General features: G+C 38.1%; 1 protein-coding gene and 1 long non-coding RNA gene across 2 annotated transcripts; one reads left to right on the top strand and one right to left on the bottom strand.

Annotated features, from left to right (window-relative positions):
• Window positions 1-2,630: 2,630 nt before the first annotated feature.
• LOC122655888 lies at window positions 2,631-14,318 on the top strand. Its single transcript, XR_006332011.1, has 4 exons — window positions 2,631-2,641; window positions 2,942-2,944; window positions 13,681-13,759; window positions 14,117-14,318. It is a non-coding gene; the product is annotated as an uncharacterized LOC122655888 (long non-coding RNA).
• LOC122655887 (transcription initiation factor TFIID subunit 8) lies at window positions 4,092-6,112 on the bottom strand. Its single transcript, XM_043850266.1, has 2 exons — window positions 5,829-6,112; window positions 4,092-5,701 (listed from the first exon to the last, which is right to left on the bottom strand). Exon 2 carries the CDS (start codon window positions 5,543-5,545, stop codon window positions 4,436-4,438), a length of 1,110 nt encoding a protein of 369 aa, XP_043706201.1. The 5' UTR covers window positions 5,546-5,701; window positions 5,829-6,112; the 3' UTR covers window positions 4,092-4,435.
• Window positions 14,319-16,429: the final 2,111 nt, after the last annotated feature.

Genomic DNA, 16,429 nt, shown 5'->3' with positions numbered 1-16,429 from the left:
ATCCCTTTATAGCTTAGAGGAAAATTCTATAGGATTGTCATACGACTAACTATGATGTATGGTGTGGAATGTTGGGCAATTAAGAAGTGTCAAATAGATAGATTAAGTGTCGCAGAGATGAGGATGATGAGATGGATGTGTGGCAAAACTAGGAAGCATAAAGTAAGGGTTGACCATATTAGAGCTGACATGGGAGTAGCTCCAATACATGATAAGCTACAAGAAAGTCTTTTGAGGTGGCATAGCCATGTGCAAAGGAGGCCTTGGGATGCTCCAATACGGAGGAGTGATTCGATCTAGATTGAAGGAACCAAAAAAGCTAGGGGCAGGCCTAAAATAACCATAGAAGTGGTGAGGGAAAACATGCATAGCTTAGGCCTTGTATCATGTATGGCCTTGAATAGAGCTGATTGGAGAGCAAGGATCCATGTAGCCGACCCCATTTAATTAGGCTAAGGCATTGTTGTTGTTGTTGCATGTGGGGCCCTCTTAGTCTTGGGGTTAAATAGTTTTAGTCTAGTAATATATCTAGAGTAGTCGCATTATTGCCCAACTTATCTGAATTGTGATGGATGGTCAGATTGGAAACTAGACCAAGAGAACTGAGCCTATGCGATAAGGATTGGGATGAACAGATTAGGGATAATGAAAGAATAAAATTGATGTAGATCAAAGCATGAAGAAAAGGGCAAAAAAAACACTGTTATGTGGCACTGTTCGCATGAGTAGTGATATGGGCCCCACCTGGACAGCTGTCTTAGAGGAGTTGTTGTTAGGTGTTATTTTTATTTAGTTTCCTATTTATGTTTGAGTTGTAATCCTAATTGGGAAGATTCTAGCTTCTATTTTTGTTTCAACCATTGGGATATATATAATTCTTAGGAGGAGGGTACATTTGAGTTGATAAAATTAAAATTACTTCACTTTGGCAAGTGATTGTCCTGTGAGAAGATTGGCCAAGAGAGCTAGGGCGAGAGGCCTAGGGTGAGAGACCCACTTCCTTATTTCCCCCCTTCCATCCTTTATTATGTGAACTGAATCGACAAGTTGCTGCATTACTGCTGGTTATTCTTCTCCATTAATCATCTACTATTGCTGCTATTGAAGATCTACAGTTGCAGGAATTCAGAACAGGGGCAAACACCATCATCGATTTGAGAGAGCATTAGGGTTTCCCAAAACCCTAAAAGTTGTTCGATCTGTTTTCTCTCTATTCCAATTGTGTCTTCTAATTGGGGATTCATTCTATTTTCAAGAAGAGCATTCAACCCATTAGCAAGAAAAGTATTCAACCCATTTGTTACTTCAGCAGGTTATTGTTCCCTCCTTTGAGTTCCCATTGTTCTCTTTGGTTATCTATTTAAGATCTCATCATTCTCTTCCAACGAATTTGAGATCCCATGGTTCTCTTATTTATTGGGGGCTTTCTTTTTTATCCTGCCTGGGACTAGGCCTATTCTGGTTCTAGTCCTACATTAAAAATCCTCTAAAATTTTGAATCCACCAAAATGAGTCATGGCAAATTCCATTTAAATTTCTAATATGGCCAAACTGTGCCCAAAAGCATCTTCCCCAAGCTATTGGGGGCACAATACGTAAATAGGAGAACCCAACTAAAATTATTTGCCACATTTGAGCATATTCTAGGTAGACATTAGTCGGCCTTAGTGCTGCACAGTTTTCTCGTTTCCTTAGTGAGGGAAATCCATACACTATGAATTACTTTATCCCTCACTCCACAGAAGCTACCGTAGTAGAGATGCAAAGATAAAGTCCCTTAGGGTAATGGGTGAAAACAAAGTCCTTAGCACCTTATCACACGAAGGGTAGGCTTGCTAATCAGGTAGGTCGGGGTAGAAGGGGAGAGAGAGAGAGAGAGAGTCTTGAATAGGGTTTCTGTTGAAACAGTTTATCCCAAAAGCTCGAGCTCTTAAGGGGAACAACAATGTATATCAACACCCCCCTCCATGTGCAGTTCTGTACACACACAGCCCTACATGTGACAACTCACGGGGAAACAGCATCACTGGCACCGAGGGGAGGAAGTGTTGGGGAACCCCGTTGCACTCCCAGGGATTGAACACTTGACCTCTGTGCTCTAAAACCTTTTTGCAACTGTCTATACCAAAAGTTCAAGTTGTTACGTACAGGCAACAACAATGTATTTCAACAGTTTCAACTTAGGATTCAAGAAAACTAGGTTACCTCTATTGGAAATCAATGAAAATTTAAAGAAACAAAGTTACCCGCCCCCCCCCCCCCCCCAAAAAAAAGGCTTGGAGCTAGCTTCATTTCACAGCCATAGTTGTGCAGCTGTGGATGCTGGTGAAGTCGATTCATCTTTCCAGTTTGGGAAAGAATCCTGAAACTTAATAAAGGTTTGGGTGGCCATATTTAATCAGCTTTGGTAATAAAGCCATAAATGTAATGATTGATGACTTCGAGATTTGGGAATAAAAAGGCTATAGGTTAACAAGTAAAGCTTCGCATGCTAATGGAGAAACAACAGTTACATAGTTGCAGTTGGAGAACATGAAATCCGAACCAAAAAAAAAAAAAAACCTAATAGCATTAACAGCAAAAGAAAAATCCCCAGATCCTGAAACCAGCAATAAAGAATACACTCCGCCAGGAATCAGTTGTTTGAAGAATAATAGCAGAACAATGGAACCACAACAATCAGTAACCAAAACCATCATTTATTATCAAGAATTAATGCTTGAAGAATAATAGCAGAAATAATCACAACCAGAATTTATAACATGTAGACAAAGTTAGCAATTCCTGCCCAAATAAATTCCACATCTTCAGGCAAATTCTATAAGTTATTTATGGTTCTCCATATGATCCTTTAACCTCCTTCACATAGACTGGTTCAAATCAAACTTGCTGGAGTACAAAACCTGAAAATACCCTCTTCATAACCCAGACAACCACTGAGTAAGTAATTAACTCTCTAATAACAACTCTTGACAGAACACACAGTAGGAATTAAATAAACAGCCCGCATAAAGCATGTCTCACATCCAAAATTAAAAGAATATGAATTATAATTGATCCCATGCTTCTCACACACATCACTAGAGTGCTGCTCCTTGTCGTCTGAGTCGAAATTCCTTTTGGAATCTAAGTTGGACCAAACCCACATTAATTATCCCACATCCCCAAAAAAAATTAATTAAAACTGATCCAATGATTCTCACATGCATCACTGTAGTCCTGCACCTTGTCATCTGAGTCACAATTCCTTCTGGAATAGCAATCAACTAAATTTGGATCAAACCCTGAATAACTACAAAACTCACTTAAAGAGGTAGATATATAGATGAACTTCACTACCTCCTGAGGGAATATGGAAAATTTGATACCCTTAAGCAGTGGATAGAATAGGTAACTTAGATACTTCAGATGCATCCGCATTGAAATCTCATTGATTCATCTCTTCCTGGATGGAAACAATACCAACTGACCGTAGTAACCTGTAACCTTTTTCTTTACCTTCACACCTTTCAAGAGTAATGAATACTCATTGATAAATGATCTTAAGATGTTGGATGAAATAAAGTTCTGAGGTCCAGCTCTGTCAGTTATGATTAATTTACTCTCAGTAGTTTTATTACATATAATTTGATGCCCCGTGTGTCTACATTCTTGTACAACCATTCCTCTTCTTATCTTGGTCAACATAAACTAAGGGAGTCAAACAGAAAGACCAACTGCAATTCTAACTATTAATCTCTTTCCTATTTTTGTTTTATAACCTTTAGTGCACTTCCACAAATAGACCACTGCAAGGTCCAAGCATCCAACAAAAAAAAGAAAGAAAATTTTGCATTAGTGAAATATCATCTACAAGGAAAAAACATTATGAACATTCATATCCCGCATCCAATAAAAAAATGAAAGAAAATTTTGCATTAGTGAAATATCATCTACAAGGAAAAAAAATTATGAACATTCATATCCCATCCCTATCATCAATTAGGGCCTTACCCTGTAGCACTCCACCGATGAAAAATAGTCTCTAAATCTAAATTAAGTTTTCTCAGAGAATTAGAGTCATGTACAGGTTCATTTGTCTTCATCATTCATGTTGACATAAGCTACGTTATAATTGAAAAATAAATAAATACCACAAGTGGAGAATTCCATGCATCCATTCAATATAGGATCATGGAAGAAGAAAAAAGATTTTCACTGAAAAGAATTGATTGAACACAAGGGCCACTGTATGATGGGAACAGACGTTGACATACCTCAAAACTTGTTAAGGTTGAACTAAGGGGACTCCCAACTGTCCGTTCCACTAATATCCAAAGCACAACAACAAGATGCCCTTTGACTTAAATTACCCCACAACCCACCACTACTTTTGCTGCAGAACTCTTGAACAAGTATACAGATCCCGATCAAGCAATCTAGTCAATGAACTAATTTACAACTGAGCAAGTTCTTGTGGGTTTTCCATGGATTCCTTGAGAATTTGTTCCGCTCTCCTCTTCTTGTCATCCTTCTCATCGTCCCTCCCAAACCATGGAGCTGTTTTCCCAACATTCTTGCTGTGAAGGTTCAAATCAAGAGGTGCAGCTAAAGATTTCTTTCCAATTCCGAGTTTGAAATGCACAATAGGTCTCTTGTTAGGGAGGTCCTTTCTTTCACCATCTCCAGAATCACAAAATCCACTCTTTGCTGCTTCAATGGCAGGAGCAAAAGTATCCAACACCGAAACTCTCTTTTCTGCAACGACTTCGTTAGAAGGCTGGGTAGGAGGAACAACAAGAGACACGTCTTTCTCACCAAACTGCAGAGGTGGAGCAAGAAATGGGTTACTTTCTGCAGCTCGTTTCAGCCTCCCCGCATCTGCAGGATCCACTGCCGCAGGGGCTGCCGAACCATTGAAAGCCAACCGCTGCTGCAAACTCAGCAGAGACCGTTCCGCTTTCCTTCGCTGCCTCGCCTGTTCAATTTTATCTGCACGAGGATCCGTCGTCCTCTCATTCCATACAGGAGTATGAACATACGTGTGGGGATCGGGGAAAGCAGGCAACCAAGGGGGAATATGCTTGCCAGGCGGTGTCTCTTCGATTTGCAGAAAAGTTGGGGAAGGTCTCCTGTTTCTGATGACGGGGAAATGAGGAACAGGTCGTGCGAAAGGAATCTCCTCCGCCAAGTTCACATACTGCGTGATATCTTGAACTATGCCCGAACCTGCAAGACAACGGTTGACATCTGATGCACCGGAAAAACCTTGCGAAGTTCCCAAATCTTCAAGTCCCTGAACAATATCGAAGACATTACACTGCGCTCTACCAGCTAAATTGGAGTAAAAATGAGCAGTCTTGCCTAAGTCACGAAGGTAACGAATGGCTATGTCAGAGAGAGATTCAAGAGCGGACTGTTGGAAGCTCTGAAAGCCCGTGCTCTCTAATATCTGCGCAACAGCAATCTTGGCAATAGCCCGTCCAAAATCGTCGCCTCCAACTGATCTCCTCTTGCCGTCGTTGTCTTTGTTCTCTCTTCCACTCTCCCCACCTCCATCATTCATATTCAAAACTTCATATCATTTCACCGGAAGTAGGGTACCAAAAAATACCATCTCTTTCGTCAGTTTGTCACCCAGAACCGCATTATTCAACTCAGAAAACTTAGATTCCAGCTAAGAATTCCGACAGCAACACAGCGCACATCAACGATCAGACACCTTGGAAGGAGGAGATTCGAGTTCGAAGAAACCCCAGACCGGTATTGCATTTCAATTGTAAAACCGAATTGGAAAAAAAAAAAATGAAAATCAAGTAAAAGAACCGGGAAAATCTTAAATCTCGTACCAGTATTTAACAAGGATTTTCCGTCCAATCCGCCAAGAATCTTTTACAGCTGGAGATCAGACGATAACAATAGCAGAATCATCCTCAAACATATAAACCCTAGACCAGAAATCACATGAACTTTTACCGTTGAAAGAACCAAAAAAAAAAAAAGATGAATTAATGAGAGTAATAATAAGGGTTTTTTTTTAATTATCAAAGCGCCTAAACCCCCCTGTAAAAAACTCGAACGAAGATCGAGGTGAACATAGAAGAAGAAATAGAACGAGTGAGAAAGGGCAAAAATAAAGAGAGGGAAGAGAAAGAGAGAGAAAGAGAGACAAAGACGAGCAAAATGAGACGGATGGACAGGTTTATTTATAGACGGCGGACTTGCGTACTAGAGATAGAGAGAGATCTCGTTATTTGCTCTCTCTTTCTCGTCTTTTTAACTTTTTATTTTTATTTTTAATTAATTTTCTAGATCTTTGGCGAAATATGATATTGACCCGCAACCTTATCATAGATATAATGGTCCACGGCCAATCAAAACCCTTCATTCTACGAAATCATCAAATACTTTGACATCCTGCGGCTAGTACTCCTTAAGTTGTGATGTGATTGTTGGATGTAATCTTGTGCGAATACATTAACACGAGAGAAGGGTAGAATAAAAGCCTCCATACAGTGTCAAACACAGAAAGATATTCTCTACTTACCATTGTAGGGATACGTGCCTTCGTAGGAAACGTTACCTGTCTTTTTTTTTATTTTTTATTTTTAATATTTGTAAAGCACAAGCATTTTCTAATTTCTTTTTTGGGCTTAAGCCTAACCAATGAATGATGGATTATAAAGGCTAGATATTGTTGGGTTTTTTAGGCTGTGTTCGGAAGCCAAGGAATTTTTTTTTTTTAATTTAATTTTTTGAGAAAGAGGAGAGAGATGATCCACCATTAGTGTTTTCATGACTTGTGTTTTATTATGATTTGGCAAATGGTTGTGTGCATAGTCATGTATGGTGCATAATCATGTACATAAGATGGAGTTGAGAAAGGTGCATCGTAGACCCTAATCCTCTATCCAATGGCTTTGTCAACCTTTTTGCATGATCTTGCACCATGCACAAATTGTTTTCTTTTCTTACCTTCCAAACATAAAGTTAAAGGCTTTCCTTCTAGTTTGTGTTGATAGGGGTGATTGCAAAATATATGTCCACCATCACTCAACCGTTGGAATATATTCATTGTCAAATTTTCTTCCTACTATTATTATTAGTAATAAGAATAGGGGGGGAAAAGATCAACTATCTATCAATGATTGGTGAACCAGTAGATCCATTTGCAACCCCTTTAGAAATATTACCTGAATAGTACTTCTTTCCTATATTTCAAATACTTCGTACGATACCGACTAAATTATTGGATATTCTTTTTGTGGTTTCAATATTTGTGGGATTATTGATAGTACCTTTTTTAGAGAATGTTAATAAATTCCATGAGGTTCACTGTAGAACGAGACAACGGCAATTTAGGCTCCATTTGGTAGCATTTATGTATTGCATAAGTGTTATGGCTTAGAAGTGTTTTTTCTTATTTTTGTTATTGGAAAAACACTTCTATGCGATTGAAATATGTTTGGTACTAGGGCATAAAAAGTATTTCTGGATCAGGAAAAAAAAATAGAAACGCGTTTGAAAGTTACTTTAACAAAAACACTTATAGTACTTCAACAACAACAACGATACCATGTATTTGCCATATGAAAATTTTAGATTTCTCCCTTACTCATCTTCCGTTTATTGCATTTTAAGCATGTAATCAATACATTATTTATTGTTTACCTATATGTATATGTACATTATGTAATTGTATATCTTCTCTTGTATTTTGAAATATCTAAAAAATTTCAAAAGACCGAGTTTTCCTTCAGCCAAAAGAAAACTAATAACTAAGATGGTGAACATACCATCTTATAGGAACATACTAAAAACTTATAGGGGTTTGTGAACCCTAAGATGGTGTGGTGAAGAAAAACTTTGTCTTTTTCAAATGTTTGTGTTTCAAACCTAGGTAGAAAAACACATTTTAACTTAAAGTTGATACATGAATAAGGAAGTTTGGAGTATATTTGTTAATAAATTTTAGCGTCGGTTAACTTATTAAGATTTAAGAGGTTAGTGTACTATATGAATTTAGATGTAAAGCAATATTTATATTGGTGCTTTTGGTATCCCAATAAATAGTGAAAATGGATGTCAACCCGTTAATCACATTGTCGCTCACAGATTTGGACTTGATAGAATGGTTTGAAAAGGTATTGTGTTAAATTTCAGCTTCAGATTCAATCATTTATACTCTCAATTAATGTTATACCCTTGTCTGCATGTTCATTCACGCTAGTTGTAGTCGCATGCACTCTCTTGATAGTCGTAAGATCTTCTGATTTTGCATTTTGCTACTTGATTGACTTGGATAGGTATGAAATTTGACATGTGAGTGTGAGACCTTGGTGTCTATTCTTCTTCAAAATTTTAACCTCATTTGACTTGGTAGTGACTGATAAAGAAATTCTTAAATTTTCAAAAAAAAACACTTAAATTTTTGGATAAATTTTAGCTTCCGTTTGGTGACACATCTGTTTCAGAATAGGTGTTTTTTACCTTTATCATTTTTTTTCTATTTCCATGCTATAAACATGTTTATAGACTCTAAAATGGTATTTGGTAAACTTGTTCCAGAAACGTTTATAGAACAGGAAAACAACACAAATCCGTATGGTAAAATCTGTTTCGAAACATTTTTTACCAAATTAATAAATTATTACAGAAATACCATTACTTGACTAAACTTAATTAAAATTAAAATGAAAACATCTACCATGATGACAATATCCAGAGGTGCATTACACACAAAAATTTAAAACCTAATGAAAAAAAAAACATCATTTTTAAAACTACAATATTTCAAACCCTCAAGCAGTTTTTCCAATTAATTACAAAATCACATGAATTGCATCAATCTTCTTTTTTCGTTTAATTCCAACTTCTTCACTGCACTGAGAACATCTTTCAAGCTCCTCATATGATCCTTTATCCATTTAATTTTACTTTCAAGATATCCTTTCATATAATATGATGCAGGGGAAGGAAGCGTAGATGTTGATGTTTTCGAACATGGTGATGTAGGAGGTGTATGCTGTATGGAAGAGCTAGACGTTGCTTCATCTATCCATGCGAACATACCACACTCACGGTTGTTAGCCTATTGAAAAATTAAACATGATTAACATAATTGAATATATATGTAAATAGAATAATTAAGTTTACTTATTAAATAAGGCAATAAACATAATTCCATCCGATTTAGGGCAACACCAAAACTATCATCCATTATTTAGAATTGTTTTTGAAATTCGAACATTACATTGATCTTTTCCATATTTACAAAATCTTAGTTGATCAACCCCACATGAAAAAATCATAGCGCCTTGGACATTTGAAAAAATCCCTTCCCATATTCTTCCCATGCTTTGTTTTATAAACAACACAATCATTACTATATATTTCGCATTTTGTTAATGCATGTAATGGCACTTTAAAAATCATCTGTATATATCACAAAGAACTAGATATAGGCATAAATAAAACTTTGAAAAAATTTCATGGACACCCTTTGCATTTTGCCCTAATGACAAACACCCCCAAAAACTTTCAATATATCAAACATCCGCCTAGTTAAGCCTTAAAAGTTGAAATGTCCATTTTAATCCCCTAAATTATATACATAAAAGCCTCTCAAAACATCTTATTTCCTTCTTAAACTATTGAAGACCTGCAACTTGCAAACTCACTCCTCCTCCACCTTCGAGCTGAAACAAAAAAAAAAATGATTAAATCCATATCCGCCTTCATAACTGAAGTGTGAATTACTTACAGAAACCAATCCCATTAACCCAACAAGGTGCGGAGCCTTCACGTCACTGCAAGTCTCCTACGACCAACCCTTATCCCTTTCTTTCTTTTTTTAATGTTAAAGCTTCAGGGTCCGAGACGGATAGAAACAAAAGAAATCCCCAAAAAACTTAACCAAAAGATGCATAATTCTTCTTCTCCTGCTTCTACATCTACTTCTTCTTTAGATCCAGAATCATGACAAGGAGGAGAAGGAGAAAAAGAAACAAATCCCATATCCCCTTACCCTCACCTTGAATCTGACTGCCAAAAAAGCGTAACCCAGCTTTGGTTTTCCCCATTCGAGAAATTTTCTTGGGCCCTCACGAAGAAACCCAGAAAAGAAAAGGAAAAGAGGACAGAGGAGGAGGAAGAAGAATCATCATCTGGAAAATGTGCTATGTGGGGAAAGCAACGAAGATCTTCATCTTCGTAATTACAGTGCTTGTGGTGGTAGGCCTCATCTTGGGCTTCGGATTATTCCGGCATGGGCTCCAGAAGAACAACAAGTGCAGCGGCGACAGTTGCCATACTCCGAATCCGGTGTTCTCTAGCCCTTGCAGCGGTGGAAATTGCCATCCTCCCCCATACCCAAATCCGATCCCGGCAACAGCTACTGCGGCACCTCCTTACAGCCCACCGAGTCCAGAGGTCGTCACTCAAGGGCCCGTGCATCCGCAGGCGAAGCTGTCCGACTAATTACAACTACTTCCAGTCGGATCAGTCACAGTTGAGTTACTACCTTCTATCATTTCTCATTCTCTAAGTCTCAATCTTATTTTAGCCCTACTCTATATCTTTTCTTCTCGTTTTGTTGTTTCCGATGTTCATTAATTTTTCCCCTCTTGGATTTCTGCGGTTGTGTACAAAGAAGATGAGAGTGGTTTCTAGATTTGAATGGCGGTGTTGTTTGTTTTCGTCTCTGCAACTCTGCTCTTCTGCTGTGCTGTAATACACTTTTGTGATGTTTGGTAGCCTTTTATTTTTTGGGGAAAAATCTTGCTTTGTTTGTCATTTTACATGTACAATGTGCAAGTGCCCTTAAGAATTGCTTGAGAAAACAAATGGGTTCCGTCGATCTGCAGATAGGTTGCCATCTTCATCCGCCATTACCGTGTTTATCGCGAAGCGATGTAAATGAATAGCCGAAATCCATTTCCGTATTTGCGAGTCGTCCAACACAGAAAACCATCGTCCGTTTAGTATTCAATGTCTAGTAATGATTGAAATTCAATGTCTAGTAATGATTGAATGTTTTTTTTTGGGGGGTTTAGACTTAAGGGTGCTATGGGAAGTTCACAATCTGATAAGGGTGGTTTCATCAATAAAGAAGAGTTAACGGACTTAATAGAGTGGACTTAGTAGTAATAAAGTCATAACATAAGGGGGTGTCTGAAATATTCAAAGTTTTTGTGGTGCCTATGTCATTAGGCCAAAATGCAAGGGGTGTCTGAAATTTTCCTTAAAATGGTAATTGTGATGGTTAAGACCATCCGAATCAATATAAATATCTGACCATTTAGGTAACCAGGGATTTTTCCACATATTAACATATTCATCCATCCCCGCCTTCAAACAAATCATTTTCCTTTAGATGGGGATAGAATGAGTTATGCTATTCCAAGTCCAAGAACCATGCTTCGATTTAAAACAAAGCTTAAAAAAAACTCTCATTGGGAAAGTATTTAGCTTTTAGAATCCTCCACCCGCCCCCCCCCCCCCTCCCCCGCCGAGATGAAGTAATAGTAGCTAGCCTCCAACTTGGGCGGATTAAAAAGGCTTCATTGTGATTTGTGAGTAGCATAAAGTTTAAGCCCCAACCCAGCATCAGCCTTTGGCTTACACTGCTCCCCCATGTTACTAGGGAAATTTTTCGATGATCCTGCCAAAACTGTGCATTAATACTATCCAGCTTAGCACAATGTTTTTTTTTTTTTTAAAACAAAAAACATGACATCAAATATGTAGGTATGGAACTGAGAACATATTTAATAGGACCATAATTATGTATATGTATACATGGCAAACCAAACCCAAACCACCGAAACCAAATCTTCCCTTACTGGTTTGGTTTTGGATTCCCCATTCTCACAGCGAAATCAATGAAACTTGATTAAAACTGAACCGAACGATCGATTGACATCCCTACCACAGGATGTCAAGGAAGGGGCAGATTGGGTAAACTCTCTCACGCCCTCAACTTCTCCTCTAATCCAGGATTCTGCTAAATTCCAGGTTTCATCTTTTTCTGCAATTACTTATTGTTTCTATTCAGTTGTTTTGAAAGGTTCCCGGGTTTTTAATTCCATTTTCTTTTTTGGAGTTCTGGATTGAATAACATCTCAGAGATGGCTAGACGTTTTCAATTGTTGTATAGATAAGTACTTGCTATTTTGCAGAATTTTGATACTGGACTTAGGGTATTGACATTGTTAACAAACTTTGATTGTTTGAAATCCTACCAGCCAGACTTATAATATCAATATGGTAAGAAATTCTGCAAGTTAAATAATTAGGAAGTTTTGCCTTGTTGTCTGTTTTGTCATTCACCCAACATTGAAATTGTTCAAGTGGTTAGGATTATCTAGCAAAGCCAATGTTTCACTTGGAGATGCCTTGGTTGGACTGAACAATTCAAGAATGTCTACAATGTTATGGAAAGTTCCCCCTGTGTTATTATTTGAATTTAATGTTGTGTGGTAGCTTACCATTTTATAATGCTGAGAGATAAGAGAGGATATGACACCTAAGACAGTGTCATTTATGGAACTCACTGGCAAATATGAGTTTCGGATATCTTGGATTCAAGTGGTTCATTGTGTTTCCCTTGATTTACTGTCAGCAATTGAGGATTAGTATTTTGTTGCTTTTGGTATTTGGGTATGACAGAGAAGGATATAACATTGACAGATGGTCCTCAAGTGAGAAAGCTTTTTCTAGTTGTGATTCCACATTGCGATACCTTCACCTACCTATATCATGAAGTTCATTTCTCCAACAAATGCTTCAACTCATGGCGACAAGCCTTAAGAGGCTATACCCTTTGGACCCCTTTGTATGTTCGATGGTTATTCCTCACTACTCTAGGAAACCAGAAATACACTGATTAACAAGTTTGCAGTACAGTCGAGTTTTCCTTTTCCTCATTACAATTTTGGATCAGGTTTAAAATTGAATCTCTATTGTCCATGAACCGTTCCCTATGTCAGTGAGCTTTTCTAGTGTAATGGAAAGGCGACTCACTCAGTTAACAATAGATGCCGAGAGCTTGTTCATACACATAACTGCTTGATGCACATGCATCCCTTTTGCTTGTGAAGTCACTGATGGAATGGATACAATTATGTTTCAGTTGGTTTCAAACTTAAGGTCGATCTTCGAGCTTAATATCCTTTGACCCATGAAGTCATGATTATCTTTCCATACTGTTCCCCAATTTGACTTCCATTAAGATGGGTGAGAATATGAAAACTATGTCAATTTCTTGTCCTGTTTTTGAAACTGTATTTCGTAAGACCACTTGAGGGAAATGCTTTACCAACATCTGCCTAGTGCAGTTGCTGAGTTATGGTGTGCTTCATGCCCATGCTCACCAGGAGGTCTCGAGTTTGAGTTTCCTGCCTGGTAACTTCCCCCTCCCTATTTCCCCTCCACTGTAAAAAATAAAATATATAAAAAAACTGCTTGTATTTTTTTGTTTTTGGTTCATAACTTTGTTTCTGTTATATGCCGACACCAATGAATTCATTTACATTTATCAGAGGAGCTATGCTTGAGTGCTTGACAACATTCCTTTTCTTCTAAAATTAATATCTATATACACATACATGTTGTGTCTCTTCATTATGACCATACCAAATACCACCAGCTGCTATTCACATTTTCTCCTTTTCTTGCCTTATGAAATGCTTCTGTATGCAGCTGGCATGATAAGGCAATGTTATTTAAGCAGCACCACTGGAAGAAAGCACTGGAGAAAAGGGAGCCCTATAAATTCTAGGTAACTGCTCCAACTGATAATCCTCTCATCATTTGTGTTGTAAGATAAAAAAAAAGTGTACCCAGTTCACAAGGCTCCCGCTGCTGCAGAGTCTGGGGAGGGTCATAATGTTCGCAGTTTCCAGATTCAAACCTGTGTTGTAAGATAGAAGACCCTAATTTCCCCTTATTGATTGTTTAATTTGGGCTGGTAGATCCATTTCTCATGATGGGTTTCTTAATAATCACATACAGAAACGTCAAAATAGTTAATGCTGGCTGTCTCTTCTTGTATTTGGGAGTTGTGGCTTACTCACCATTTGGCTGGTTCTACTCATTGATTGATTATTGACTCTCAGATACTTATTTCTTGTTGCAGTGGAACCAGTCATGGACAAGGACCTGCGCGATATTTCAATTGGCCCGTCTACTTTCCTTAGATATTCTCATCTCCCATTTCTTGTCTCTTTGTTATGTTGGTATAGATTGTTAATGGACAAACTGATCATCACATGGATGGATGCTATGGTTTTTCCTATTCTTGTTAATAGGTTTTAATAACAATGAGACTGCTGGATCCTTGTTTTGATTGTTAAGCTCAACTGAAACAACATTGCTGCCAGTGAGGGTATGATGATAACAGAAGCATGGCTTCTATTCAAAAACATAGTTGTGATGCGTCGCCTAGGCACCACCTAGGCATCTGGGCTCCTCCTTGGGTTCAAGGTGACAACATGTCTTGATGCGAAAAAGGTGATCCCTTTGGACCCTAGCTGTTGCTTCGGACATGTTGGCGTCGCCTTGTAGTCTTGTGACAATATACCTTATATTGGTTTCTCCTTGTGTTCCTTATGGCAGGTCGACGATTGTTTGTAAGAAATGTATTCATCCAAAAAAGTTATTAATGATTGCAAAAACAAAAAAGCTTGCAATGTGACATTACTTGGGGTCTCTTGGTCTCTGCTGATGAAGACGAAAGATAACTGAAACGTGAATCACCCAAAATGAACCGAGCTATTGACAGAAGGGAAAAAAAATGCTGTTACTACTCTCCTCTAATTATCCTTAAGAGTCTTGCAAGAATGGATCCGTGTTGTCAAAAGTGAAATATTCTTATAAACACAAAGAGCACGACTGCCTGTGGAGAGCCTGGTGTGTCCTAGATGCGATGAGTCAGAAGAATCAATCAGCCAATTTCAAGTCTCATATTTATGGTTAATCCTATTTCAGAAAACCTATAAAGCTAGAGCAACGGAGAGGACATCTCTCTATTTTATTATTTTAAAGAACAATCTCTTTCTCCAAATTTATAAAAAATAATCTCTATAAGAAGATCCCTTTGCTGGACCCCTCCACCTTTCCATTTTGGATCATATTCTGAAACCAATCTGAAAATAAGGGACTCAGCTGAATCTTTAAAAGGTGTTGCCAGTTTCTGGTGCAAGCGATCATGAAACCATCATCTCTGAGACCCTTAAATTTATCAGCTTTCTGGGTTTTATTTGCAGGTGGCTTGACCTTCCTATCTGAACCATGGTTCTAAGTATTGGCAGGATCGCAATACCTACCGGTTTTGCTAATCACCAATACCGATAGCGTATCAATCTGTATCGGTAACACGGTACAAACAAGGGGTAAAATGTTTAGACAACTCATTTTTTAAAGAAATTCAAGGGTAATTTTGTCCGATAAAATCGATCCAAGTCGATACCGTATCAATATCGTATTGGTTTTGCATGTTGCCAATACCCGTTCCGATATCGTGCATTAAAACCATGATCTGAACATCCCACGGTGGATTGGCCATCATAAGATAAAACAGGAGTAGAAAAAAGCAATTAAAAGTTTTCCTCCTCCATGGGAGAAGGAAAACCCACAAATCTACTGCCATTATTACTCCCCTTATAGAATGAATGTCCGAATTACCCCTCCCCTTATTATGATTCCAATCCCACCCTCATAATGATTCCATGACCCACAGTGGAGGAATACCTCCCTTCGCTGTGGGAGAAGGAAAACGACCCCCAAAGTTGGCGGACAAATGGTGCAGTTAGGGCATTTTCTTGCTGGTGATCATAAGGTGGTATTTTCACATTCAAGACTTCACGTTGATAGCAACTCCCAGCTTAATCAAACTCTACATAGCATGAGACATTAACGAGCGGGGTGGAGGGAGAGGGGGAAGTAATGATGATGGTAGATTTATGGGGTGAAGGAAAAGGAAGACTCTCGCCTACAATATATAATAATACAGTTCCAAGGAGGACTGCAAATCAACATTCCAGTCCATCATTTAAGCTTCGCTGGGATAAGAATATTTAAACACTTTACTTATGAATGATTATATCCCACCTCTCTACGGTTAGTTTTAATACAATCCCTCAAGAGCGCTCCGAATGACATTCATAATTAAATGGCACAGGTCATAATTAAAAGACACAGGGCAAGCGAGGATCCTTTAGCAGATTAATCCAAGTAGTCAAAGTTTCACCCAATAAAGAGATTTTGATACTTTATTGAGAAGTACAGGAAACTACTAACCACATCCCCTGTTACAACCAATATAAAGGTCACCAAAGTAGCTTACATCAGTGAATGTACACACTTCAGCATTCGAGTTGCCTTTTAACAAAACCCAATTTTTTTTTTTAATTTGCGTGTATAGAGAGGATGGAAAAAGCACAAAAAACCA

Source organism: Telopea speciosissima, chromosome 3 (genome assembly GCF_018873765.1).
Source record: "Telopea speciosissima isolate NSW1024214 ecotype Mountain lineage chromosome 3, Tspe_v1, whole genome shotgun sequence".
NCBI lineage: Eukaryota > Viridiplantae > Streptophyta > Magnoliopsida > Proteales > Proteaceae > Telopea > Telopea speciosissima.
Note: the sequence above shows the minus strand (reverse complement) of the source record. Positions and strands in the feature narration are given on the sequence as shown.

What these genes read in the sequence shown, in the direction of transcription:
- LOC122655887 (XM_043850266.1), bottom strand. Translation starts at nt 5,545, where the DNA reads ATGAATGATGGAGGTGGGGAGAGTGGAAGAGAGAACAAAGACAACGAC.